Raw genomic sequence first — 18,739 nt, 5'->3', positions numbered from 1 at the left:
TTGTTGGCCTCTGTATGCAATTTTTCTAATCGCATATTCCTGAGCATCCTATTTTAACTAAATATTCATTACTCCTGTGTCACGGCGTCGTACACCGGTGCAAACGGCGCCTTGAAACCTGTCCATATCTCAAACTGAGCAACCCCCTGATGCACCAGCATCTGTGCCCCGGACACGGGTCGCCAGCCATGTACCTCACTAGCCAACTTTAAAACGGGCGTAACCAAAGGTTTATACGCTGCGTCCAAGATTGTAGGGATGAAGTTTGTGGCGGATGGCCTGGACAGGAACGCAGAAAGTTTCTGGGACAGTGCGTCATCTAGCGGCTTATCTGAGGGAACACAGCTGACGGCGATGCCAACAGGTTCAGAAAGTTGCTCTATTTGCTCGAGGGACTCAATAACATGAATGTTGAACTCCTGTGGGAAACTCTTCTGCAGCTCAGTCAAGTTCGACGTGGTGCGGTTAATCATATAGATTGTCGAGCATTGCATTTCATGGAAGGCATACGCAGCTGCCCTGGCGGTGCCCCCAGAGCCGACTATCAAGCCAGCAGTGTTAACATGTTCCGGGACCCCATTCGCTATCAGGGAATTTTTTATACCTAGCCAATCTGTGTTGTGGCCGATAAACCTCCCATCCTTCTTCGGTATGATTGTATTCACAGCACCTATGCATTTCGCTGAGTCAGTAAGCTCGTCCAGGTATTGCATAATATCTTGCTTCAGAGGAATTGTAACAGCTATCCCTCCTAAGTCCTCTCTGGATAGCAAGGACTTCTTGACGATCTCAGCCGAGTCGGTTTCAAACTTGTCAAAAGTGTAGGGCAATCCTAATGAGTTGTAGCCAGTGTTGTGAAGGATAGGTGACCTTGAATGGCCGATTGGCGATCCAACAACAAACATTTTCTTTGGCCGGAGTCCGCCAATGGAAGCGTAAAGTTCATTAATTTGACGAAGCGTCAGTTGCCCCGGAGCCGCCGCTTGAGGCAAGACATCCGATGTAATAGGAGTCAAAATTGTATTCAATACTCTGGAGAGCTTTCCACACTCTCTCATGTTGATCGCAATCAGTGGTTTGTCTGTATGTTTTGACCTGAATTCCTCTAGAGACAGGTTATCACCAAATCCCTTTGCTGTTGCCACAAACTTAATGGCGTCAACTTGCATGGCTAACGCTTGCGCATATCTATGTTCCCATTCTGGATGCTCCCACGAAAATTCACCAGAGAAGTCATGATGAGAACCGATAATACGTGTCTTATAGCGTTTATTCAGTATTCTTTGGTGGATTGGAGAAGGCAGCGTCAACTCTAAGTCAAGGAATTCTACGCCAGCCTTTAGGCCGACGGTTAGCAGGTCTTCCAACGTCGAATAGTCGTTATCCAGGAACTTGCCCCCCTGTTTCTTTGTCCGAATAGTGAAAACGATGGGTAGAGAATCGGTGGCAAGTCGCAAGGCTGTTAATTGTTTTAAGACAAAGTCTTGGGAGTAGTTCTCGAGGTGGTCAACTCTAACTTCGACAGCCTCGCAGCCATAAACAGCCTCTTTGATTCTTTCCATTTCGGGCAGCAAGTTTTGGAATGTTAAACAAACAAACGTGGAACGCTTTACAGGTACTTCCACCGGTAGCATACCGGTTATCCTCCTAATAAATTTCGAGAACACCCTTCTTAAACCCTCAAACTCCGCCGTTGTTGAACAATGAGGTGAGAAAAAACTATAACTTGAGCATAAATGGTACCACTTCTCTCTTCTATCCCATACCCCTCTCACCTCCTCAATATAAGCCGGCCTAGTAGGATCAGTGCGCAGGAATTTTATCGTCTCGTCAATATCACGGTATAGATGTAGCACAACCCCACCTGTGGCTGCGAAATCCTGTAGTAGCTTTCTAGAAGATGCAGTTTCGACTATTCCTCCTCCGGTAGATATAACATACCCGCTCCTGCTATACTTGTTTAGAACATGACCAAAGAGGTCGGTTTCTTTACTTCTGAAGCTCTCCCACCCATTCTGCGCAACAAATTCTTTTACTGTCCCCATTCCAAAGTATGTCTGAAACTCGTCATCTAGGTCCAGTAATTTATAGCCTAATGCTTCAGCGCACCACCTGCCGACAGTAGACTTCCCTGCGGCGCGCATTCCTATGAGCACGACGCTTTTCCTTATATCGTTCTCTTTCTCAGGCAATGGTTCATTCCCATCTAGAGTTGCGCCCAGTCTACTGTGTAAAACATCCCACCATCCCGGCCATGTCTTACCGGTACATCTTCTCTCCAGTATTTTAATAGGTCTACAAGAAGAAGGTGCCTGGCCGTAATTTACCATTCCCGCCAATAGCGAAAAGCTCATAGCGACACGATGATCATCGTAAGTCTCAACAGCATCCGGTACTTTCAGTTGGCTTAACTGCTCTACGCCATGAACCTGTATACCATCTGGTAGCTCTTCGGCAGTCACACCAAACTTACTTAACTGAGTGACCATTGCCAGTATTCTGTTACATTCCTTTACTCGCTGATTCGCAATGCCGGTGATGGTGATGATATTTTTACACTTAGATTCAGGACTATGTGCTGCAGCAGCCACAACACATGCGGTTAAAAATGCATCAGTCATAGGTTCCATGTCAACATGCTCAAGTGGTTTTAAAGTTCCAGGCTCCGGACCCGTAACCGTCGTGGATGTGGCAGTCTGCTGTACAGTACATCCCATCGGTTTCAAGACGTCACATGCAAATCGGGAGTCACCCTGTAAGGAATCATGGCCGATATTAGGTATAGTTACTGTAGTTCCAGTGAGAGCAGCAAACGCCAAGGGGTATGTAGCTGATGAAGCGTCGGATTCAATGACATATTCAGCTGGGTTAACATACTGTCCTCTTGGAATATGATAAGTGTATAACTCATCATTAGATTTTTCCACCTTGATACCAAACTTTTCCATCATTCTAATTGTCATCTCAATGTATAGCTCGGAGATAGGTTTTCCATCCAACGACAACGTAACCGGTTCTTCTGCATATGGTGCACACATCAGGATAGAAGAGACATACTGTGAGGAAATACTAGCCTCCAAGTTGATCCTACCGCCACGGAACTTCGATTCCGCGTGCACTTTTATTGGTAAGGAGCCTTCGCGGTTTAGATAGTCCACACGGACGCCATTGAGACGTAGGGATTCCACCAAGGGCCCAATTGGTCTCTCTTGCATTCTCGCATTGCCTGTCAAGATAACGGAGTCCCTATTGCCCTCAGGGCAGACCAGCGATGCCACTGATGCCAAAAACCTAGAAGCAGTGCCTGCATTACCCAGATATAAAGGCAAATCGGACGCAGTTAGGGTTCTTCCGCCGTGGCCATCTATGACAACAGTATCACCGTTATCCTCCCACGATATTGTGGCTGCGTTTAACTGCTGCACAGCCTCGAGCATGTGCTTGGTATCATCAGAGTGCAGTAAATTTCTGATTCTGCATTTACCCTTGCCTAACGCCGCAAGGATCAAGGCCCGATTGGAGATAGACTTGGAACCCGGCGGCACAATAGTATGACCAGTGCTCGAACGTACATCGGTGAATGGGTAAACTAGCGCCTCATCGGTCAGCACAAAACGTAAATCCGTGTCGCTCACCACATGAGCCGAGGTGCCGTAGCATTTCCCTATTGTCTCCAAGAGTACCACTTTTTTGTTGCTTCCGTCATTCTTCTTGTCGATACTCATTTTGCGAAGCAGAACTTCTAGCGGTGTCCTTTTCCCTAAAGTCAACTCGCGGAACCATCCTTCGTTCACGGATGTTGGCAGGCCGTATGCGGACAGAACCTTTGTAAGCCGCGCCACTTGCGTGGGAGAGAGGATGTTCAAGTAGCGAGACAGCTCCGCCTCTTTTACCATGCCGATAGAGACGCATTCGCCATGCAGCGCCTGCGGCGTCAAGAGTGCTTCGTATGCATGGCCAATGCTATGACCAAAGTTCAGAAGATTCCGTAACCCCGATTCGCGCTCATCGGACGAGACAACGTGCGCCTTTACCTTGATCGACTCCAATACTAGCTGGAAGACGTGGTCCAGGATTTGTGTTATATTCGTGTAGGAGAGCGAGGTCGGCCCGCCCTTGGTATCCACCTTCACCTGCTTGCTGCTGTTCACGACCTGCAAAAACATGCTAGCGTGCATCTCCAGGCGCATGAACTCCGCGGCATTCCAAATGCACGCTGTCTTGATCACCTCCGCCATGCCGTTAATGAACTCGCGGCGCGGCAAGGTCTCGAGCCACTTGACGTCCACGAATACAAACTCGGGCTGCCAGAAGGAGCCAATGAAGTTCTTGCCCGCAGGCGTGTCCACCGCGGTCTTGCCGCCGATGGACGAGTCCACCATCGCCAGCAGCGACGTGGGCACCTGCACGAACCGCACGCCGCGCATGAACGTCGCCGCCACGAACCCCACCATGTCGCCGATCACGCCGCCGCCCACCGCCAGCACCACGGTGTCCCGCGTGCAGCCCTCCGCCAGCATGAAGTCCTCGATCTCACCCTTCGTCTCCCGCGTCTTGTACGTCTCGCCGGGCTGCACCACGTACCGCAGCATGCGCGACCTCGCGGGCAGCCCCTCCTCCAGCGCAGCGCAGAGCGCCTCGTGGTATGGCACGCGCGCCACGTTCGCGTCGCTCACCACGACGTATGTCGACGACACACACGACTCGAATACCGTCCGCGCAATGTGTGCCCGCAGGTCGTACCCGACATGGATGCTGTCCCTTCCGAGAATGTTCACTTTTTCGAGCCCTACCGAAGCCATGCTGTCTGCGCTTGCCAAAATCCGCCCTTTCAGCCTGCAGTCGAGTCTTCCTCTAGAATCGCGCTTTATCAGCTAATCCAAGATACGCCCAAAGTGGCCCGCAGCTACCGGGACCCTATACTGAAATCTTTTATAGACATCGCACCCTCGAGGAAAAACCCATCGCTTGGCCGTTGTATGACTAACTTTTTCACCTGCTCGGCTGCGTACCTCTCTGAATGACGAAATTCCGCCAGCCCAATATTAAGCTACTTGGCCGAAACAAGCCCTATATGATGCCCTTGCGTATCAGGAGGTCAATTGCGCGCCGGCAGCGTAGCGAGCGTCCCTCACAAGCCCCTGACGCGGCGCCGGAAAATCCTCGCCTGCGGGTCGAGCCGCTGGCGCAGGTTCTCGCAGAAGGACCCCGTGTCGTAGACATTGGGAATCTCCTCGTGCGACGTAACCACAGCGTACGGCTCGTTATGTAGTGCGTACGTGCGGTGATCGTAGGCGTTCGTGCTGTAAAACTCGACGCCGTCGCCGCCCTCCACGCGGTGGTAGAAACGGCCGCGCAGGCGCACCAGCGTGCCCTCGCGCATGCTCTCCTGCACGGCGTACCACTTGTCCTGCTCGTTCGTCGTCATGCCGTCGCGCACGAGCGCCACCTGCGTCGCCGTGAACCACACGCACAGCACGGCGAAGCTCGCCACGAGCAGCTCAAGCGCCAGCAGCGCGCGCGGCCAGCGCCCCGCGGGCGCGGCCAGCGGCAGCCGCACCGCCCCGTACGTAAGCAGCGCGCAGTGCGCGCCCAGCGCGAGGTAAAACAGCCCGTAGTTGCCGCGGCCAACGCAGTTGTTCAGCCACACGCAGTGGTGGTCCGCCAGCGGCACGCAGCGCCCGCACACGCCGCAGTGGCGCGACCGGGCGGGCTTGCGCACGCGGCACGTGCGGCACTCCACGCCGTCGTGGAACAGCAGCCCGTCGTAGGCCGCGTCCGCGGGCACTGCCGCCGGCGTGGCAGCGGCCGCGACGCCGGCGGCCGCCGGCGCGACGACGGCCGCCGGCAGCACCCATCGCTCCGGAACCCAGAGCGCTTTCGCTATCTCCGCGTACACCTCGCCGTAAAACAGCCATACGCAGTAAGCGTAAACACCCGCGTAGAACGCCGGTGTAGCCCAGTACTTCCACCGGTGCCGCTGTGTGTCCTGCAGCACCGTCCGGAACACCACGTGGTAGTACCAAGAGAATGGCCAGTATGCACGGAGGGCCGGTGCAGCCAGAATGAGGCCCGCCTGTGTCACTGCCAGCGCACACAATGCCCCCATCATATTTTAGTCTGCAGCGAATAGGCAACGGTGTTTGCCAACGCCGCCGCTGCAACGGCCAACACTATATAACCCGGCAGCCACGACGACCGATCGCCGTAAAAGCGCCGCGATTCGGCAGCCAGAGAGGCCAGCTGGTAATTACGGAGCAGAGGACGCCAGGCGCGGTTGCCGAAAGCGGCACGCCAGGCAATGCTCTGGCCGCCCCGATGCACGCCAGTGCCTGTCCTCGCCAATCGCGCGCCTGCGCACGGTCTCCATAGTGATGCTTTATAAATAACGACCCAAATAGTGCCGATGGCGCGGTTTGCAGGCCCGCGGCGGCCAGGACAGCTATAAGAGGAGAACGCGTAGGTGGCAGAGCAGAGCGATGGTGCCGTTTGCATATTCCATTGCGCTGCAACGACATGCACTAGCCAACGTGGAAATGCACCATCAGCGCCAGAAGCAGATGGCACAAAGACAGAACCGCAGCTCAATGCTCTACAGCCAGCGGCCAGCGGCCATCGAGGCTGACCGGCAGTACTGGCGCCAGCAGCTGCGGCTGCTGGAGCACATCCAGCGCGTCAACTGCGGCCAGCAGCTGCTGTTCAACTCGTTCCTGGTGCAGCACGACGTGCTGCGCGCGTGCAACAACGAGCGGTGGGCCAACTTCGGCATGGACAAGTTCAAGTGTCTGTTCCAGCTCAACGAGCTGCTCAAGAGCATGGAGCTGGACGAGAAGCAGCTGGACGAGAAGCAGCTGTACAAGATCAACGAGAAGGTCAGCTTCCTCCTGCACGAGATACAGCCCAAGACGACCCTGTACCTGCTGGACGGCCAGGTCATCACGACGGTGCTGCTCAACGTGCTGGTGTGCATCTGCGAGATGATAATCAAGTTCAACCCGCGCTCGGAGCTGCATGTGGTTCTGTGCCGCTGCATCGTCAACGGGATTTCGTCGCAGTTCCTGCAGCCGTACGTCCAGCAGCTATGGAATGCAGTCCAGGAGTAGCTTACGTAGCCGATATAGAATATATGTGCTAAATACCCCACCACCGCGCCATGGCCCGCCGCCACAGCGCGCCGGCGGCCTTGCGGCCCAGGAAGCGCCCTATGAGGGGCAGCAGCAGCCAGTTGACCAGCTGCCGCAGCTGCTCCAGCGACTGCTCCCAGTGCTGCTGCGCGTCCAGCAGCTCGCGCCGATAGTCTGCGGCCTCAATTTCGTCCGTGCGGTAGCTGTCGTCGTCTGACGCGCTGTCTTCCGTGCCGGTTTCGCCTCCGGCGTCCAGAGTGCCATCGAGCACGTCCGGCAGGCCGCGCGCGCCGTCCCACGGCCGCCCGTTGCTGGCTTTACTGCTTGCCAACGTCGCCATTCCGTTCCTCGCCTCCACCGCCAGTACGTCGGTGTTCCTCTGGCCCTGTGGCATCCAGGGACGTGGCCTCTGTGGGGTGTCGGGAAAAGTACAAATGGGCCCCACATCATCGGGCCCGTAATAGTCTGCGGATGCAGAAAGGCACTGTACGATGGCGCACAACACCAACGGAGGACCTGTGGCGCTCCGGATACTGCGCCGACTGCTGAATGCAGTGCCCGCGGACCAGCAGGCATCTGGGTTTATTCTCTGGCTGCAGAACCGGGGGCAGAACGGCAGCGCGCAGGTGGAGAGATGGCAGACAGCCTTGATGGAGCCGCTGGGCGCCGCTGGCAGAGAGTCCGTGGTGGGGGGCCTACACCAGTGGTACTTTGCGAACGCGGGCGCGCCGATCCGCACGCCCACGGTGCTACTGCACGGGTACGCGTCGTCCGCGGTGAGCTTCCACCGCAACCTCGCGGCGCTGGGCGCGCAGGTGGAGCAGCTATACGCGCTGGACCTGCCAGGCAACGGCATGTCGCAGGAGCTGCCGCTGGGGCCCGCGGCGGCGCGCGCACTGGCGCGGCGTGGTGGCGCGCGCGCGGACATCCGCGCGCTGGAGGACTACTACCTGGACGCGCTCGAGCGGTGGCGCGCGGCCAACGGGCTGGAGACGCTGAACGTCGTCGGCCATTCGTTCGGCGGCTACCTGGCATTCAAGTACGCGTTGAGGCACCCCGCGCGCGTGCAGCGGCTATGCCTCGTGTCCCCGCTCGGCGTCGAGCGCAACAGCGGGTCGGTGCATGCCCGGCAGGGCGACGCGCCGCCGGACCCGTCCTCCGACCCCGCCTCGCCGCACTACACGCGCGCGGCCGTGCTTCCGCCGTTCCTCTTCGAGCAGCAGCTGCGCGTGCTCCGCTGGCTCGGCCCGCTGGGCGCGCACCTGCTGTGGCAATACGTGAACGCGTCGTTCTCGCGCGTGCCGGGCCGCGAGTTCCACAGGTACACGTTTGCCCTGCTGCACCGCCTCGCGCTGCGCCCGTTGCCGCGCAAGCTGTTCACCGGTCTCTTCACCAACGCGCTGCTCGCGCGCGACCCGCTGCTGGACTCGCTAGCGGAGCTAAAGGTCCCGAATGTGCAGCTGCTCTACGGCGACCACGACTGGATGGACGCGCGTGCGGGCCGGGCCCTGGTCGCGGAGCTCAACGCTCTGCGCGGCCGCCCGGACGCCTCCTTAGCCATAGTCCCCGCTGCCGGCCACAATCTCTTCCTCGACAACCCTGAGGACTTCCACTCCTGGCTCTTGGATTTTCTACGTGTATAGATCTGTAGTCCTACTCGCAGTGTAGCCCCTACGGTACCTCTGAGCCCAGGGATCTTGCATTTCATGCATGTGCCACTCATCGCACGAGTTCAGCCGCGCAGCCGCACACCTACTCGTCTTACACACACAAGTCCTGCTCCTCAAAGCAGATGCTCCAGGGTTATATTGAGAGCTTGGAAACCGGCTGCTCAGAGGTGCGGAGCTCGCCTGTTCCGCAGCTTTGTGCTAGGCGGAGTTTTTCGCGAAACAACTTGCTACGAGATCACATCTAATCACCACCACGAGAAGCGCGCTGCATAAACAAACGAACTTCTCGACTCTATGCAGAGCGGCTCCGATCTCAAGAAGCTCAAACTTGCGTGCCAAACGTGTCGGAAGAGGCGGCGGAAATGTGACCTGCAGGTCCCTTGCGTTAATTGCCAGAAGTTTGGGGTCGAATGCCTCCCCGTGGACCAAGATCTGCGTAAGAAAAGGTACAGCGCGCAGTACGTGCAGTCGCTGCACGCACATATCTCGCAGCTGGAGGCGTACATCACGCAACTGAAGTCGGCGGAGAACGAGGAAGAGCGGAAGAGCGTGCTGGCATCGATCAAGTTCAACGTGCTGAAGGATGCGGAAGGCCTCTCGCCCGCGGTGTCGCTGACCCCTCCGTACCTGGCACAGGTGGCGGATGCAGAGGGCGCGGAGCTGGCCCGCGTGGGGCGGGTGGGGGGGGAAGCGCTGCACAAGAAGAAGCAGGTGTCGTCGTCCATCTACTCCAGCGACTCGCTGATGATCCAGAAGCGGCCGCAGCCAGCCGGGGTGGGAGACGCGCTGGATCCCGTGCCCAAGCTGAAGAACCTCTCGCGCAGCCCGCTGATCCTGCGCTCGCTGTCGCTCTTCTTTAAATGGCTATACCCGGGGCCGTTCACCTTTATCCATAGGGAGACCTTTCTGAGCGCGTTTTTCGGTGACGCTGAGACGAAGACATACTACTGCTCGGAGGAGCTGGTGTTTGCTATTGCCGCGCTGGGCTCCCGGCTGTCGCAGAAGGGCAGCGACCTGTTTGCGAAGACGGCGGAGTACTATAACATATCCAAAACAAAAGTCCTGAGCAAAGTGTTCCAGCTGGACTCGGTGCCCTGCACGGGCATGTCCTCCTCGTCCTCCAAACTAGCGGTTGTGCAAACCCTGCTGTGTCTGGCGTTCTACGACATGGGAAATGGCGAAAACCCGCTCGCCTGGTATGAATCTGGACTAGCGTTTCGAATTGCGCATGAAATTGGTCTGCACCTCAATCCCGAAGCGTGGGATGACGTGTATGCAGATAAGCTCTCGCATCTTGACATCGAAGTCCGCAGTAGAATATACTGGGGCTGCTATATTGCGGACCATTTGATTGCAGTGCTGTTTGGAAGGTCTTACACCCTGCGGCTCTCGAACTCCACAATTCCCGAAACTGACGAGCTCCCGAATATTGATACAGGCATTGAGGATTACCAGTATGAACCTGGTGTTTCACTTTATATGGCCAAGCCTTTAAAAAAGCTTATCGTCCTATCAAGAATTACAGAAGTGTTTGCTTCGAAACTCTTTGTCCAAGACGGCACTATGGCCCATAGGAAGGAATACCTGAGGAAGTTTAACCTAGAATTCTATAACTGGAGGATAACAATGCCAGCAGAGTTCCGGTGGACAAAAAACTCAATTAAGGATTTCGATAACAACCCCACCGTCTCTTACCTCTGGTATCACTACTACATTATCCTATTGTCATACAACAAGCCATTCATGGAGGAGCTGGAGCAGAGTAGACTCATTGTGGAAGAGACCGTGGAGGAAATACATATTCTTCTGGTGAATTACAAAAATAAGTTTATTACTTTTGAAAAATGCAGCATATATATGGTTTACTCGGCGATATTGGCGATACAATGTCTGCGTAGTGGCTCTATCAAGAAGAAAAACCTCGCAGATTTCATGGACTTTCTCGGGTCCGATACCCTACCATACGAACTCGCAAGGAAACTGTTTGATAGCGAGATGACGAGTGCCGAGGGAGTGGAACTACTCGGAACTTTAGCTAACGGAAATGATTTCGCTTTCGAATACAACTTTGACTTCACGCTTCTGAACGAAATCGACACTCTGATCGGAGGAACTCATAATGGTTTTACGTAACTGTTTAGAGAGTCCTATCTTAATCTTGACCGGTACCAGTGGGCAGTTGACACCGTGCCCCGAATTATTCCTGTCGACTACACTGCGGTCGCTCAATGCAACAAGTACATAGATATGCGATCTTCCTCAATCTATATGCATCTTCCAGTCGCGTATCACAGCAGCATCAACGTATGGTTATGGGCTGTCGATGGGGTACTGTTTTCCATGTCGGCCTCTGCCCCGTCGCCGAACTTGGCACCTGTTGCGTTGGCATGTACTTGATGATGCATATGCATCAGTAGTTCGTTTTCGTCCGCTACTGCGTATAAATCCGGTTTTATCTGTGTGCAAGCGGTGCTCTCTGAGTCGAGGAATGACTCAAGGTCCGTTTCCTCTCCGTCTGGGGCTTCAATAACCGGAGTGTCGTCGGGGCAATCGGCGGTAAATAGTGCAGCAGAAAGACCGTCCCCTCTCGGAAGCGATTGGCAGTCGGGCGATGCCCAGCTATGCATTGAGTCCATGTACTGGCGTACCGACTTGATTTTATTAAGGTCTAGCACCTGTAGTGGCCTTTCGCTTCCATGGCTCGACATAGCGATTGCGTGCGAGACCTGATACACATTCTCTAGAATGAGCTCTTTGAGAAACCCCTCACGGTCACCTTTGAAAAGTGCATGTGTGGCATCTTGCATGTTCTTGTATATTAGTCGGTTTTCACGGTAACAGAGAGGCGCTACATTCAACATAATGGCCGTCATAAGGGCCAGTCGATCCGGTTTCTGTAGGTGATCTGGCTCACGATGCTCCACATCCTGTGGCCACCAGTTCGGTTTCGACTGCTCCCCCATCATGTAAGGGTATCGCGCCTTCTTCTTTGGCTCGATGACTTTAATCCACGACTTGGATATCTGCTTGCAGGGCAGCTGACGTAGAAGACGAAAGGCTGCATTGAGGTATCGTCCGACCGCGATGCGGTTACTAATATCCAGTTCCACTCTCCGCGGGTTCCAGCCTGTCTGCCCGTGTGAGCACACACGCGCACGAGGGTTCGCGCATACAAGTGTGTTCGACATGTTGGCCAGTCGTTCTACGCGGCTCCGTAATCGCGAGGGTATGTTGTCAGAGACAATCTGCTCCTCAAACCGCTCATTACAGAGTCCTTGGACGTGCGGTGGCTGTAGCAGCACTGCAAACTGGTAGCCCTCCGCCTGCAGTGTCGCCAGAATATCTTTCAATGCGTCCATCCCGCCCCATGCGCCCAGCATCTCGCGCCATCTACGCAAACTTGCTACTTTAAGTACTGACCTGCATGCTGACTACTGCCGCTCCATGCGGCGCCGGATTCTGGTCGGGCAGCACTAATCAGCCTATCCACGGCCCCGTTACACTGTCGCCGCGCATCTACAACACTCCTGAAACTCTCTCCAACTCCGACGATGCGCGCCCCACACCCTATACCGCACCGGTTGTTCCTAAATACTAGCAGCATGCGTTCTCAAGGCTGACTCCGGAGCATCCGCTGTCAGCTGTCGCCGATGCGGCCACCGCCGTATCCCTAGAATGACCGGGAGCCGTGCTGCAACGAATGCAGCACGCAACGCCATTCCCAGGCAGATCGATCTAGCACCCGAATACCGCCGTTAAAATCCCATTAACACGGCCAATCCCATGCAGCAACGGTGTTCTACTCTGTTTCCAGCTCGTTTCTCGAATAATTGTTTGCCATTATTGCTTATGGCGGCAATGATAGCTCCACCGAGGGACTCTCTACAACATCGCCCCCACCTTCAAGAAGGACTGCCTTGACTGACTCCTGTGTTGCTGCAGAACTATTTCACCGTATGTGCCATACACTCTACATGTGTCTGTCCAGGCTGACCTTGTACAGGTGCTGCAATTATTGTTACTGCTGTAACCACTAGCGTCATTACGCGCGCAATGTACTGTGCTACACGGACAGTACGGAGCCCGTTGCATCCCGATGCTAAATGCCTGTGCACGAATTTTGATCATACCGCCAACAACGTGACTCAGGGTATGACTGAAGAAGACACTGATAGACACCATACTGATAAATTCGAGGAAGCTTACGTTGGCGGTTTCATCCGGGATCTGGTGTGGACAGCATTGGTACCGCAACAGCTGCACATTTTCGGAGCCAGAATAGAGAACCGGTGATCATCTAGCAACGGCGACACTAACTAGCGAACTTGCATTCGAAGCGCCAAGACTTACTGGTAGCGCACATCGCCGCGACGCTGGTAACGTATGGCGTGGGGTTCGGGTGTATGGGCCTTCACTACAAACAGCACGTGCTCGTTTTCTTACGTTTTCATCTAGTCGATACGTACCATCGCCCGAGTGGCCTGGTAACCCGATCTATTGTATACTGGTTATCTAGTATACCTAGATATCACGGAACAATTAACAATGCGGCATTAGTAAGTATTGTTGCACGGAAGGAATACTGACTGTTAATAATAGCTAACAAAAAGGGATCTGCGGGATGGTGGGTAGCACTGTGTCATTTTCTTCGTCTCTCTAGATCCAACAACCGAACGAGGCGCCACACACATACCCGTTAATCTTTCTTTGTGGCTGCCACGATTCAATTCAACCGTGAAACACTTTGCCTAACCTTCCGGATTTCATTGAAATGAATGTGAAGGTTATCTGCCGCCTATTGTGACTGGAGGTAGCACCTTTCCCGATGCTCTGTCTCGTGGAGCCTGTTCAGCTCTCTCTGCTGCATGCTATCACGCCCATCCTGATACCTGAACTGCTCACGTCATCGGCGCTGACGTTTGTTTCGATCACGTGATTATAGATGCTTTCGTACGATATTGTGTCACATGATTTGCATGTGACCCACACACATGCGTTGCAAGTTTCACCAGCTATAGCACACTTGAGTCAAGCCTTCCACCCTAGAGACGTCAACAGGACTAAGTAAGGTTAGCTATAGCCACACTAGCTGAGGAACTAACAGTGAGGTGTCCCTCTAGGTGGCGTAGCGTATTAGCACGGCGGTAACTGCGTGCAGGTGGAGTAAATTGGCACATACAGGGTTAGATCTTGAGGGGAGTGGATGGTCAGAGGGCCTTGAGAAGGATAGCGAAGCGATTGCTATGGATAAGGGTAGCAAGGCTGGCAGCCGTTCCCACCAGACGGTGGAAGAACTGCTGGATGTGGATCTGGATATCGACTTCGAGACCGCGTACAACATGATCTACGGTACAGTGGAACTGCTCGAAGAAGAGGGGCTGCCGCTGCACGGGTGCGACGGCACATTTGGCGATGCAGGGCTGCAGTTCGGGGAGAGCGGCCGGGATGAATTGGGTTTGGATGACGGTGGTGTGCGGGGAATGCTGCCACACAACCTACTTAGTGTGGACGAATCATATGCGATAGAGAACTTCCTCAACAGTCTGATGCCGTCACCAAAGAGTACTTTACCTGCACCACAGCTGCATCTTGACGAATCGACCTTGCAGACAGAGCCTTCACTTTCCCATACAGCTTTTTCGCCACCAAGTCTGACGCCGGCAACGCTTTCACAGCCGACGCTTCCGGAACCAGTTTCAGAGGACGCGAATAATGACGATTACCGACCAAACCCCATTTCGCTGCCGGAAATCAAAATTCCGGAGCATGAAATCCCTAACGAGATACGTTCCAATCGTGCGAAAGTGCGAAGGTGGAAGCATGTGTACTGCGAAAAACAGCGCCGTACGATCTTCCGGCAGGCATTTGACGATCTGATTTCTATGGTTCGCTTCCCTAGACCGACAGATTTAGAAATAAGTTGTCTAAGAGGTCCCCGTGCTTGCACGGAGGACCGTGTGCGTAAGAAGCGAGCGCCGGGCGATGGTAAGCGCATTCCAAAGCATGTACTCCTCAGGTATATCGCAGAGGACATCGAGCTACTGTTACTGGCAAATAGAGAACTAGAGAATCTGCTTTCGGCAGCTGCTAAACCGTAACTTCGGGATTGCGCTGCTTGTCAATCTTACTTATGTGTATATCTATAGTATTTGTGTGTTTATAATTCGGTAACGAAAGATGGTTTTGATATCCCACACAACGGCTTAGAGCGGTCCTAACGCATCAAGACGATATAAAAAAATGAAATGATTAGAATAAAATGTAATATAAGTATTGTTCTGACTCTATCTAAAAGGAAGTATTTGAGAAAGAATTTTAGAGTAAACAACTATCAACAAACTTCTCACAAATTCAATTCCTTTAAAATATGCGAAGCCAATTCTTTGTACATCCAGGTATTTCCAGAGACCTTTTTAAAATGGACGCCCGCCAAACCAACGATACGCACCTTGACAATGTGGATCTCAAACTTTAGAGGGGGTCTTTCCTTTTGTAGCTGCATCTCCAAGTCTTTCGTATTCATGTGTTGAGCCTTCGAAGTTGTCAAAATATCGTCTCCGTGTAACGACTCCAAAGATGCAGTGGATAATTCCTCCGTAATGCAGCCGCTACCTGCAATTGAATGAGACGCAGTAGACGATGTTCTCTCGTGCATACTCGTGCCCAAGTTGTTGGCGCCGGCTTGTTGTTGGCGCCTGAGAGAATTATGGCGTGAAGGTACCGATAGTTGTCTTCTATGTGTTGAAGAAGCTGTTCCATTGGTACTCGAGGTTATGGAAGTTGAATCTGTAACAAAAATGTTTGGCTGAGTTGGAGAAGCCCTGTTGGTCATGTAAGATTGTCTATGAACACACACGAAGCCTCCCTTGACTTCTTTAAATTCAATATTCAACTTCTTTAACGTCGATATGATTTTATATCTAACGATAGGCAAGGGCTTGGAAGACGTCGTCTGTACCGAGAAGAACCCTTTTAAAAACAAAGAACGTGGATAGTCGATAGATGGCATTGACCCAGGCGGAGCCCTAGCTGCCAATTCCAAAATTTGCTTATCGGTCAACTCCTCATCCACACTGGCTACAGCACCACTGGATGATCCACCAAATATATTTTCAGATTCCGTATCACTACCCTGTTCCAAGAAGCCTTCATCATTGATGTCCTGCGGCGATAGCTGGCTTGCAATCGCTGGTCGCATAAACTTCAACGATTCGCGACGAGCATGGCCAACGGACTTGGCTCTAGCCGAAGGGTGTAGCTTTCTGCCCTTAGGAACACTCAATTGCCTCAATGGTTTGTCCTCATCAATAACTTCTGGACCGTTATTATTATACGAGCTAGTACTGTTCCTATTATTGTTTGCATGAGATGACTGGCCACCACCAGAAATGTCCAGCCCTTGTAAATTGTCCTGCAATCTTTGTTGTTCCTTAACCAGAGATTCGGCGTTCACTGGGAGTGCAGGCAGTGGCGATCGTGCCTCTAAGTAGTTAGTAGTACTCCTCGTACTATCAGCAGCCGCGGGGGGACCCATATTCGCATATTTGGATGCCGGGGTATATTCTGATACTGTACGCGTGTGGGTTTTCGTCTTTGCAGCTTGGGTGCTGGTCTTAGAGGTCTGGTACTGAGCAGATGACTGCAGAGTATTAACTTCTGGATGATAGGCGCACTGGGACCCACCTTGCGAGGTAGTGTGCCGATGACGTTGGGAAAATCTCCTAAATAAGGAACCAAAGTTTTGCTTTTCTGTTGAGCCAGCAGAAACTGCTGCGGAATGGGTAGCATTACTAGTAGTTGAGTATTTGTTGCTGGTCTCGAAGTCGTGAGACTGAGGAGTCGGTGACAGGACCTTCTGATCAATCTCTCCATCAACATTTATTGCTTTTCTTGGAGTGGTGGTATGTGCCTGTTCAGGTATAGCCAACCTAGGCGGAACAAGTACGTTTTGCTTCTGTTTGGATGGGGTCGTAACTGTGATATATGTCGAGGATGTTTCGTCATGTGGCGAGACCGCAGGCTGTAATGTTCTACTTTTCTCCGAGTCCAATTGCGAGACTAGAACATGTGGACCAGACATCCGATCTGAGTTCTCTGGAGTTACCGCTGCTGCCAACTTTTGCGGTCCGGCGGCCGTTGATGCATACGAACCGGCAGAGGTAGTGTCAGCAGATATTAAAGCGGCGGACGAAGGAAGACCTGAATTGGCACCCGCAGTCGCAGGCGTTTGAGCAGATGCTTGCCCTCTCTTTTGCATCTTTGAACGCTTCCGCTTAAGCATTTCATCCACCAGGTGGTACATGGATAACAATGGGCTATAGCCCCTGATCGGAGCGTCCTCTGGCTTCATGTTAGCAGCGTTCTCCCAATATTGTCTCGAAAGCTCCAAATACTCAGGAGAAGTTATGATCTTCTCCAACCATTGGGCTGTTTCTGCAACGTCGTGAATCAGTTCCAACCTGTACATCTCGGTAATGATATCCATGTTGATACGATCCGGCGTGAGGGGTACACATGGCGGTAGATACGACGGAGGCGGAAAATCGTAGCCTTTCTGCATCCACTGGTGGTGCACCACCTGCTTCAGGGTGGCCCTCTTGTACGGATCAACTACCAACATCTTGGACAGTAGCGAAATAACATCGATGGACAAGTGCTGGGGGTACTCCACCTTGCCCTGTTTTATCTTCTCATGCAGAACGCTGGCATTCTCATCGTCAAACGGCACCTTCCCGCACACGAGAACATAGAGCACAACACCAAACGACCATATATCGACTTCTGGCCCGGTGTAGGGGTGCGCCTTCAACAGCTCCGGGGCAGCGAAGTACAGGGACCCGCAGAAAGTATGCAATTGCTTCTTGGGGTCGTACATGTTCGACAGCCCGAAGTCAATTATCCGTATCTCACCCGAGGAAGAAATCATGATGTTCTCGATCTTCAGGTCCCTGTGCACTATGTTGTTCAAATGCAGATACTGCAGCGCAGACGCAATCCCCCGCGCAAACTTCCGCGCGTGGCGCTCCCGCAGCGAGCCATGCTGGATGATGTAGTCCAGCAGCTGCCCCCCCGACACGTACTCGAACAGCATGTAGAAGTGGTTGCTCATGGTGCACATCTCGAAAAGCCGGCAGATGTGCGGGTGGTATAGGATCTGCCCCAGCGACGCCTCCCGGATCGTCCGCTTGTCCCGCGACACCTCCTTCTCCAGTTTTTTGCGCCGCTCGAGCAGCTCCTCCTCCGTCGCCGGCGGCGGCAGCCCCTGCAGCTGCTGCTTATGCATGAACGACTTCGTCGCGCGGTTCACAATCTTGATCGCGCACAGCTCGTTTGTGTACCGGTGCTTTGCCAGCTTCACCTTCCCCATCGACCCCGCGCCTACCGTCTCCAAAAAGTCCCAGTCCCCCAGCGACTTCCGGTGGAACGGCTTCGGCATCCGCCGCTCCTCCTCGCCCGCCTTCCCCATCATCCGCGGAGTCGCCGGCGCGACCGCTGCTTGCGGGCTCCCGCCCATCCGAAACTGGCTATTGACGTGGTAGTCCTGTGTGGACGATGGCATCCTCCCTCTCCGCGCCAGCGCTCACGTCCTGCCGTGCGCCCGCCCGTCCTGGCTGTGCCGCTTGCCGAACCCCTAACAAACGCTCTATTGCAGCCCCAATTTCTGAAAGCTGCCGGCCGCACCTACCACTCGCTGGTCGCTGCCTAATATCCTTCCTGGCGTCCTTGCTTGGTCGCCTCTGGCCCTATACTTGCGTATTAGCCTGCTTGTTTACCGTGGCTTGGTGTGATTTGTTGTCATTCGTCTCACTGCTCGCCCCTTTTGCCACCAGTTTCGTCGTTCACAGTGATCTTCAACGGTTCTCCAAAAAAGAAACGTGGGAGCTTGAAAAATGGTGAAATGCCTTGGGTTATAGTAGTGACTGAGGCAGTATTAAGGCGACGAGA

The 18,739-nt window shown here is 53.7% G+C and overlaps 9 protein-coding genes across 9 annotated transcripts; 4 read left to right on the top strand and 5 right to left on the bottom strand.

Annotated features, from left to right (window-relative positions):
• Positions 1-68: 68 nt before the first annotated feature.
• ARO1 (pentafunctional protein ARO1p) lies at positions 69-4,802 on the bottom strand (the record flags this gene model as incomplete). The annotated part of the gene is made up of 1 exon (NM_211793.2): positions 69-4,802. The coding sequence occupies one exon, from the start codon at positions 4,800-4,802 to the stop codon at positions 69-71; it is 4,734 nt and encodes a 1,577-aa protein (NP_986731.2).
• A 329-nt stretch (positions 4,803-5,131) lies between these two features.
• Positions 5,132-6,112, bottom strand: SWF1 (palmitoyltransferase SWF1; the record flags this gene model as incomplete). Its single annotated transcript, NM_211792.1, has 1 exon — positions 5,132-6,112. One exon carries the CDS (start codon positions 6,110-6,112, stop codon positions 5,132-5,134), a length of 981 nt encoding a protein of 326 aa, NP_986730.1.
• A 475-nt stretch (positions 6,113-6,587) lies between these two features.
• On the top strand, positions 6,588-7,103 carry AGOS_AGR064C (AGR064Cp; the record flags this gene model as incomplete). Its single annotated transcript, NM_211791.1, has 1 exon — positions 6,588-7,103. The coding sequence occupies one exon, from the start codon at positions 6,588-6,590 to the stop codon at positions 7,101-7,103; it is 516 nt and encodes a 171-aa protein (NP_986729.1).
• A 99-nt stretch (positions 7,104-7,202) lies between these two features.
• Positions 7,203-7,700, bottom strand: AGOS_AGR063W (AGR063Wp; the record flags this gene model as incomplete). The annotated part of the gene is made up of 1 exon (NM_211790.2): positions 7,203-7,700. One exon carries the CDS (start codon positions 7,698-7,700, stop codon positions 7,203-7,205), a length of 498 nt encoding a protein of 165 aa, NP_986728.2.
• Positions 7,701-7,758: 58 nt separating this feature from the next.
• On the top strand, positions 7,759-8,727 carry AGOS_AGR062C (AGR062Cp; the record flags this gene model as incomplete). The annotated part of the gene is made up of 1 exon (NM_211789.2): positions 7,759-8,727. The coding sequence occupies one exon, from the start codon at positions 7,759-7,761 to the stop codon at positions 8,725-8,727; it is 969 nt and encodes a 322-aa protein (NP_986727.2).
• Positions 8,728-9,088: 361 nt separating this feature from the next.
• CHA4 (Cha4p) lies at positions 9,089-10,927 on the top strand (the record flags this gene model as incomplete). Its single annotated transcript, NM_211788.1, has 1 exon — positions 9,089-10,927. The coding sequence occupies one exon, from the start codon at positions 9,089-9,091 to the stop codon at positions 10,925-10,927; it is 1,839 nt and encodes a 612-aa protein (NP_986726.1).
• A 155-nt stretch (positions 10,928-11,082) lies between these two features.
• AGOS_AGR060W (uncharacterized protein) lies at positions 11,083-12,174 on the bottom strand (the record flags this gene model as incomplete). Its single annotated transcript, NM_211787.2, has 1 exon — positions 11,083-12,174. One exon carries the CDS (start codon positions 12,172-12,174, stop codon positions 11,083-11,085), a length of 1,092 nt encoding a protein of 363 aa, NP_986725.2.
• A 1,863-nt stretch (positions 12,175-14,037) lies between these two features.
• On the top strand, positions 14,038-14,892 carry INO2 (Ino2p; the record flags this gene model as incomplete). Its single annotated transcript, NM_211786.1, has 1 exon — positions 14,038-14,892. One exon carries the CDS (start codon positions 14,038-14,040, stop codon positions 14,890-14,892), a length of 855 nt encoding a protein of 284 aa, NP_986724.1.
• Positions 14,893-15,137: 245 nt separating this feature from the next.
• On the bottom strand, positions 15,138-18,353 carry KIN1 (serine/threonine protein kinase KIN1; the record flags this gene model as incomplete). The annotated part of the gene is made up of 1 exon (NM_211785.2): positions 15,138-18,353. The coding sequence occupies one exon, from the start codon at positions 18,351-18,353 to the stop codon at positions 15,138-15,140; it is 3,216 nt and encodes a 1,071-aa protein (NP_986723.2).
• Positions 18,354-18,739: the final 386 nt, after the last annotated feature.

The sequence above is a fragment of the Eremothecium gossypii genome, chromosome VII, assembly GCF_000091025.4.
Source record: "Eremothecium gossypii ATCC 10895 chromosome VII, complete sequence".
Lineage (NCBI taxonomy): Eukaryota > Fungi > Ascomycota > Saccharomycetes > Saccharomycetales > Saccharomycetaceae > Eremothecium > Eremothecium gossypii.
Note: the sequence above shows the minus strand (reverse complement) of the source record. Positions and strands in the feature narration are given on the sequence as shown.